The sequence below is a fragment of the Antrostomus carolinensis genome, unplaced genomic scaffold (genome assembly GCF_000700745.2).
Source record: "Antrostomus carolinensis isolate BGI_N321 unplaced genomic scaffold, ASM70074v2 scaffold10768, whole genome shotgun sequence".
Lineage (NCBI taxonomy): Eukaryota > Metazoa > Chordata > Aves > Caprimulgiformes > Caprimulgidae > Antrostomus > Antrostomus carolinensis.
In genome coordinates, this window is record NW_010333692.1 from 13,038 (window position 1) to 22,133 (window position 9,096).

The 9,096-nt window shown below is 39.8% G+C and overlaps 1 protein-coding gene across 1 annotated transcript; it reads right to left on the reverse strand.

Annotated features, from left to right (window-relative positions):
* Positions 1 to 327: 327 nt before the first annotated feature.
* LOC104529601 (protein GPR107-like) lies at positions 328 to 8,965 on the reverse strand (the record flags this gene model as incomplete). The annotated part of the gene is made up of 4 exons (XM_010173945.2): positions 328 to 992; positions 7,164 to 7,288; positions 8,083 to 8,166; positions 8,916 to 8,965. Coding segments are annotated over 4 exons (356 nt in total), but the record flags the coding sequence as incomplete, so codon positions are not given.
* Positions 8,966 to 9,096: the final 131 nt, after the last annotated feature.

Genomic DNA, 9,096 nt, shown 5'->3' on the forward strand with positions numbered 1-9,096 from the left:
CCTTGAAAACATTTTATAAATCAGATCAAAGTGCTCTGGGTCACAGCTTGGAATTAAATGTTTAAGATGGCATGGCAGACCCCTAAAAAGCAAGCATCAGTCTTACACCTCTTGTGTACTTCTTGTCAGGTGCGTATGAAGCAAGATCAACTCCAAGAACGTGGAGAACTTGCATTAATGCCTACTGCACTATGGGCTAGTGCTCTTAATGGAGAGCAGTCACTTGCTTCCTGTATAGCAATGTATTTGAAAACCTGACACATCCAAGTGGATACCTGCATGGATAAAACAAGAAGATACTTATCAACTTTCCTACTGATGTGAGTAGTGGCAGAATTAATCTGATCCAACACCTCATTTAGTCTCTCAAATAACTGCAGTTGTTTCTGTTCATTTGTTTTGTCCAAGCTAAAAAGGAGAGTTTATAAAAAGAAAAGAAAGAATACTTACATCTTACCTTCTTTTTGCACCTTCTGACACACTTTGTAATTCCCAGTATACATGTTACATAGCAAGTGTGTGTATATATATATATGAGCGTTATATAAAATATATACTTTACATACACACTAAAAGTCTCTCTTCACATTAGTATTACACATTCTGAAGAATGCAGCTGCAAACAATTCAGAATACCTAACTGATCCAGAAAGGGGAAAAAAAGAATAAGCTACCCAAAATCCCTAGGAAAGCTTCACACTCCTTGCAGGTACCAAGAGATCCCATTTTCTCACGACCAGAGGAATAGTTACATTTCTGCACCGCTTTGCTCCCCCTAGACACACCCCACTCCGCAATTTCAGTGTTGGGAAGTGCTAGTTGCTCCCTTGCCACTGAGAGTAATATTAATAAATTAAAAAAAGTTTCTCTGAAAGTGCTGCCTTAGTCCAGTCCATCATGCTGTGCTTTCCCACTCGCCTCGTGGCTCTGCTAAACCATTCACCACTTTCTTGACCTTCTTCATGCCCTCCATTACTCCAGAAGTCGTCACCCTGGAACAGAAGGGAGAAACATCAGAAAACAGAACTTGAACTGTAACAACCATTTCACCCATACCCCAGGTTCAATTTCCTAGATGTATCAAATCACACTTCACCAGTGTCTCTCTAGCAAGACCCAGCAGTCTCAGTGTTTGGCCTTTCCTGTTGCTACCATTTGCAGGCCAAGTATCACCCTGGACACAACACCGATGGGTGGTGGAAGCAAGGCTGTTGTACCCGAGAGTCTCAAGGCTCTCCTCATCTATCATTAAACTAAATGAGCAAATAATATTTGCTCATACTTCAAAGATGATAGCAAGGATGGTTAAATGGTTAAAAGGGGTGTTTATTTGCTAAAGTTTGAGCAGCTTGCTTAAAAAACATTTTGCTATACAGCTGAACACCCTTAATTCTGTGAACTAAATACTTTCTTCTGCATTTGCAATGCTTTTAATAGGTACAACATATTATACAAATGCACACACAGTGGACAGTGCCCCAAATGAATCTTACTAGTTCAACGCACACCAACTCCTGTTAATAGCAAAATTACTCTATGAGCAGCAACAAAACCAAAGAGAGAGGTCATCCAAGTCTGGATTTGTCATGGCAATCTGACCATTGAACTATAAAGCCTCATAATACCATTCAAACATTAGGCAGACTGAAGTGTTTATCCAGCCAGAACAGCACCACTGCGCCCAGCACTACCTTGGCTACCCCACAAGCTCTTCAGCCCAGTAGCTTTCTCTGGTGCTATGCAAAACAGGTTGTTCGCATGCACAAGACATTCGCTTTATTCTTTTGCACAATATGACTCTCATTCCATACAGGTATTTTTTTTTTCCCCCACAAATGTGCTATAAAGGTTATTTTGGATGCTGAAAGTAAGAGTGCCAATAGCTCAATGCATTCACAAGGGATGCCTGGAAGCATACATAAACCTGTCCTGTTCAAAGATGCCGCTGTCAGTCTTTGTGTGCTTTCATCTGCTGTTTACCATGTAAGAATACTTTATTTGATCAGACTAGCTAACAACATTTTCACACTATCACCCAAGAGGAGAAATAATCTTCAGATATGCTCTTCTGATAGATGCTCTTCTTTTAGTTCCACATTAGGCATCAGCTTCTGTTCATGTACTGTAAAAATAATTTACTCAAAATGGTGTATTCAGTGTCTCTCCAGTGGCTGCAGTACTGGGATTGTCAGTGGTTCAGACCCTTTAGAGTAGGCCTAGAAGAGCTTGTGTTTAAGGGAACAGGGAAAGGGTCAGAAGAGTACAGATCAAATAGCAACTTGATTCCCTATTGAAATTGGAAAAAAAAAAAGAGAAAAGAAAATCAAGCAGGTTGCTTAAAGGAGAAAGATGGAATTGGTAAACACTTGCCTGGAAGAAATCACATTACAAAGAACATGTAGATCTCGTAAGTTCTCCCTGTTGACAAAGGTTTTCCCCACAGTCACAGAGGGAAAAAAACTGGGGAAATATGAGCTACACAAAACCATCAAAGTAGATGCATAACTAATTGGAAAAGCATGCATTGAGATGTACTTAATGGTTTCCTGTCAAAAATGAAAGAACACTGAGTGTGGTTCCAGAGAGGTCTGTCCTGGGTTCACTTCTACTCAGTGTTTTCAGTAATTGCCTGGGTAATGGAATAGGGAACTTGCTTATTAAATCTGCAGAAGACACTAAGAGCTACACATTTGAGAACAGGGCTAGAATGCAGAAGGATTGTGGCAAATCAAAGTAATGGTCTGAAAAATATGGGACAATGCAGCAAGACACTTACTAAGTTTACTCTTCAGAAATAATCAACTTGGTAATTACAGAGTAAGCAGTTAAGTATCAGTTCTTCAGGGAGGAGCTGATGATTACAGTGGACTACAAACCAAAAACGAGCCGCTAACATAGCAATGCCACAGCAGACACAATGGGATACATAAATAGGTGTTCTGCACATGCACAACACCAAAGTAGTCCTAACACTTGACTCACAGCTAGGAAGATCCCACTTAGCATGTGGTCCAGATTTTAGCACTGCACTTTAATACAATTACAAACTCATTATACACCAAGACAATGACAAAAAATGATCAGAGGTTATGGCTAAGAGGAAATGATCCATTTTCACGGAGGGAAAGGACAAACAGCTACACAGTGACATTGCAACCAGAACAAGTCATGTCATTTGTTACCAGAGAGGTTATTTACTGTCCCTGCCCTGCAACGATAGCAAAGAACAGAGATTTCGGAGTGAATTCCTCAACAGTGAAAGTCAAAGACTATCTGATGAGCACTGTTCTTGTCCCATAACAAGTAGATGACACAGCTCTTGAGTCTTCATTTTCTCAGATTGTTTGTACACAATGGGCAATTCCTCTCCCTCTCAAAATCAGTTTAGCCAACATGTTTCAGTGCCCAGTCAAATAAGGGTATCAGCACTGAGACCAAGCACACTGCAATTCTCACCATCTCTCTCCAGACAGAGTTGTTGTGGCTGTCAGAGGGATACCTGTCACAAACGAGACACAAAAGGAGTTCCCCAAACACTACACTGGCACAGAAACTGAAGTTTTCACACCCCAACCTCCCCCCACATTGTATCCAAGGTATCAAGAGATGGCGAAGCATTCCAAAGCATTTTCAGCTCTCCACAGTGGTGGATCTCAGTTCTCTTTTCTCCTGTTTTTTGTTTTACTGTTCCAACAAGACACACTGCGATACTGGCAGCAGTCAGCCTTTACAAGCTCTTGCAAACTGGAGTGAAAACTGATCAGCCATTGAGCGAAAAAGTTGATCTCTGCGTGGGAAAGATGCATTAAGGGGAAGAAAATCACTTCTAATGAAGAGCATCATGAATCAGTCTGCCGTGAAGCACAACCTGAGAGAAAGCAGGGAAAAGCAACCAACCAGGACTTCAAATCTCAGCACAGAATAAGCTGCCTCATGATACAGTGAGAAACTCCAGATCCCAAGGCATGAGCAAAAGGTAGGTCAGTGTTACCACAACAGTTCACTATGTTGAAGCTGTTTTGGGTGTTAAGGAAAAAACAAAATCAAGTTTCCATGCACTCAGTAAGATGGATTTACTGAATTGAGAACAAAACCATTAACGGCTTTTCCTGCAGTTCCTCCTGCAGTGGAACTATCTTAACCCCACACGCACGCATGAACATCATTCTCAACCAAGATCTCTAGAAGAACACTTTGGTACCTAACATTTAAAGCAAACTTACAGAGCTAATTAAATAACTTACTGCAAGAGAAAACAAAACAAAACTGCTTCCTTTCCCTTTCCTCACCCCACCTCATCTACCGTACTGCTCATATTTTTGTGTTCATGCCCCAGAATGGCATTAGGACTGGAAGCCTGACAACTCTTTCTGCCAAGTGTGGCTGCACCTTTTCAAGTAGAGTACTTTAATCTAATAAACTGTCAGTGACAAGGCCACATACTGACAGAACGGGCTCAAGAGGCTGTCCAGCACAGAATACACAGAAAGCCACTTTGTTGATGATGAATGGCTATCGACCCTTCTTGAAAAAGAACAGACTGGTCCCTAGTGCAGGTTTAGTCACACTCTCCTCTCCACCAGGACAACTTCTATTGAGTCCGGTATAACTGAAGAGAAAGTCCTGGAACATTTTTGGATGCTGTCTCTCAAGACAGAGGCATGTTAGTTGAAAAGACTTCTTACAAGTTACCTTTGCTGTCCTTGATTTACATTTTATTTTTGAGAGTTACAAGGATTTACAGAGGGAGGATTTGTGCCTTATGTTGCTTCTGTCACAGTCACCTAGTCTTTGGATTTTTCTTGAAACTTCACAGATTTCCAAACTGTCCTTAGCAATATTTACATTTACTGCCAGACTGAACTTGCACTGCATGAAAACAGGCATAAACTAGAGAGCTGCACTTAAAATGTCCCATTTTTCACTGGAAGACAAGCAAGTCTGGAAAGTAGGCTTGGTGACCTCATGGCTCTCCCCTCTGTTGGCTCATAGAAATGTTCAGTCTAAAACTGAATGCTTCTGCAGCAAATGTTTTAAAGAGCCTGATTTTAACAAAAATCCTCTGGGACAGGAAAACAACCATAAAACCTGGCAAAGAGACATGGCAGAACACGATGAAGTTTGAAGTTTGTAGGCTTTTAACTCCTGCCATAGCCTCTGAAGACAAGAGGGTATTTATCACATGAAGGACAAAACACATTCACACAATGGTTAGTCAGGATGCTGTCAGGCACTTAGTCACTTGCTCAAATAAGCCTTGATATTTTCCCCCCACAGAAACAACATTTAATAGTTATAAAAGCAGAAATATGACCAGCAAGACCAAATCAACAAGAAATTTAATACACTTTCTGTGACAGGTGAAGCACCACAATGAAAGGGTATAATACACCATGCTTTTCAAGTAGGTGCAAACTTAACCTCCCTGATGCAGCTGGGGAAGGAAGAACAAGACCCTCTGACAGATTACACCCTGCCAAGTGCCCAATTGGAGTAAAACTTCTGGTGAATCAGTTGAGAAAAATTCAAGCAAGGTTAAGGGGAACAAACCCACAAGGCATAACAATAGAAACTCTTAAGGCAAAGAGCAAAATGCCTCAACTAGGAAAAGGCTCACAAGGAATTCTGATCCACTAGTCTGTGTAATGTTTATTTCACTATGGCGAGATGTAAATCACGTAATTAGTTCATTAAACCTTCCCCAGCTTATTTCTGGCATATTCTCCTAAAGTTAGCAGCTTCTCCAATTTACTGAAATCATTAAATATGAAAGGTGCCATTAGTCCTAAAAAAAAAATAATCAAGTAATAACTTGCTAAGCATGTAATGTGAAGTTGGAATTCATTTTAACAGGAAAAAGGGGAAAAAGCTTGTTTCTGTACAATCACAAATCCTGACACATCTTCCAGTTCAGACAGTGCACTCCTGATGTGGATTTTATTTACCATCTTCCCAACTGAAACCAGTTTTTGACATAAACCATTTAAACAGCTTTAAGTTATAGTGATTTTAAGGTCACTACCCACTAGTTGGATTCCACTTGCAACAATGACAAATTTTATGGACCCAAAGCAAAAATAGCGAAGCATTTGGAAAGATCTTTATTATTAGAGATATTTCTGAGAAATTAAACTCCTTGCATGACATTTCAGGCTGGATTCTACCTCAAACCTCCTTGTAGCAATTTCCCAATATCAGTTTCTTTCTGAGCCAACTATGAGGACAAACACATTCTGAATTTTTTTGTCCCCATAATAAAAATTAGAGTGTATATTTGTTTGCATCCAGGATCGGGTACAGGAGTTTTGCCAAACTGGAAAAGTTTTTAGGAACAGGCTTCTGAACTTGCACACAAATTGCAATTATGCATGAAGTGTGTAACTACCAAAGAGATTAGGTTAGCTCTGCTCCTACTAACTCAGAGTTTGCAGCAATTATAGCTGTATTCAACATTTCTAGCATGCTGCATTTCTTAAGGTGGTTTCTATTATAGATTTGGAAATGCCACTCATTTTTTAAGTCCTCAGAAAACCACTGTAAAGAAAATGACAGTGAGTTAAGCCAAGTCCTACTTTCTCCAGACTAACTCAGGTCCTACTGCATTTGCCAGGCCTCATGGTTCAACAGCAAGGAATAAAACAAGGAAGAGTACTGGTAAAAATCAACAGGGAAGGGTATTGGTAAAAATCCATCTCCTCAGCTCAGTGTTACTTAAAATAAATTTTTGCAAAGCTATAGGCTGAATGTCATGGTAGAAGGGACCGTAACATGATTTATGTTCTGTAGACTGGTAGTTTGTTTTTTTAATTAAAATACAAAGCATTAATGACAGTCTGTAAGGCTCACTGGTGTTCAGCAACACAGACTAAACACAGAAGCTTTTTTACGTTATATTTCCATGGGCATCTTTTTGCCTCATGAAAAGTTTTACCAGCTTATTCCACACTACTGCAATATCCAGCTCAGAGGCTCCTGCGTGTATCGCAAATCTCTTTGGTGGTTTAACACACACCAAATAGACACCTTATCTTTAAAGGTGTGGGAAGATTCTAATCTTTTTCAAAGAAGGATTGAAAGAGATTAAAGTAAACTAGTTTTAAACATTACATTTTTTCAAATCAAGTGAAGAGGTAAAAAAAAAAAAGGGGGAAAGGGGTTCTTACACAGCTTCCATCTCCAAGTCATCCTCATCGTCTTGAGAAAGCTGTAGATAAGGGTTGTCTGACGCTGGACGGAACTTGTACCCAGTGAGGACAAAGAACACAAGTGTGGCCATTTCATCCAGCAGCTGCAAGTGAAAAATACAAGATTGAAGTTCAGTCCTGTAATCCTTCATGGTCGTGAAACATTTCTCCTCATACATAAGGTTCAAGGTTTAATGGCAAAGAAGACTGTGCCACAGCAGAAATAAAGCAATTCCTGTCCTGTTATCATTAATCCCAGGCTAAAGGCTGTCAAGCCCTTTGTTCCTTCAGCTTTCCCTGTCACTTTAAATACAGTTACAGTTCTAGCCATCACTCCAGTGCTTTTAAATAACTATGTCAAGACTTGGCTTTTAAATTGGGGGGTCAAGGCCAGGAAATCATCCCTAGGTTGTTTGGTATTTTCAACAGTTAATGTATTCCAAAGACTCCCTGCACAGTTACTTGGATTATATGTTAAGAAACCAAGTACTTAAAAGTCACTAGGCAAATAAAGCCTATTTCACTGGCTCCCCAGGGCCTCAATTACACAGGGCAAACCTGACTAATTTTTTTCTCCTTTGTATGTTCTTGATTAATTTCCTTCATACATTTTTAAATTGAAAGTCTGTAAATCAATAATGCAATTACTTTCAGACATCTCATGTATAATCCAGGAGCCTTGCTGGACAAACATAAAACTAAAAATATATTCCTGCCACCTTAGGCATATCAGTAATAAAAATCAGGAGGAGACAGGTGACAGTACCATGCTTTGAGATGTTCTACTATAGCAAGAGGAACAATTTATGGAATTTTTATTTTGGTGCGGTTATATTTAATAAGAGTAATAAGAAAAAAATATAAAGGAATGGATGTATTTTCCTCTGCTGGCAAATACCTGGTACAGCCACTTCCACTGGAATGGAACAGCAATCTTTATGAGAATTGCAATGATCCGTGTGAAGTAAATGTAACACACAATCTGGGAAGGAAAAGGAGAAAACATGATGAGAACAATAGCACCATCCTTACAGAACCTCTTTTTCCAGAGAAATAGTTCAAGCAATTCCCAGACAACTCATTATATCAGACTAGCCTTGTTATGTTCCTCAATAAACATGGAAGATACAGTCTGAGGGCTCTACTGCTTGTTGAACATCCAAATTATTCAAGCTACTGCTAACATATTTAAGTTACAGCACAAAATGTTTTAAATATTAGGATTCTGTAGAACTTGAAGAATCATGATTGCAATGTATTACTCTTACCACTTATAAGAGTCTGAAATGAGGCCGCTGGAAATCATTAAGAAGCCTATGCTCTCTTGGGAGGTAGGCTCTTGGCTCCCACTAACTTAATCAGAAACTGCACACATGCATCTCAAGGCACCATTTGGTCCCAAGTTTAATTTTTAGTAAGTTTACAGTACGTTATTCAAGTCTATCAATTCAACTGGCAGCTCAAGCTGTCTCCAGAGGAAACCAGTAAGTGTTACAAATAGCTAAAATCAATTTAAAGATAGGCAGAAAGGTGCAACCACTAGGAAAACGAGGTAAGTTGCTTTGAGGATTGCAACCCAGTTGACCAAAGTGCCAAAGCACAGCACTGCCACAGAATTAGGAACATCTCCACCACATCCACCAGCTATAGTAGCTTCCAACAAGTAATCCATCAAAAGGCTTTAGCAGCTTCTAAGCGCTCTGTACGCATGCACACAGGTGTTTGACTTACCATGACATAGTAGTGTCTGAAAAGCTTCAGCTTTGCTAGGTTAATGGCAGCTATTAAGAGAACACAAAAGTCCATCAGAATATTAACTAAAATGAGACAGAGTTTCTTTTTGATACTTGTCTACAGGTAGGCAAGTGGTCAGAACTAGGACTTGGGGAATCCCAGACTAGAAGGTTTGTCC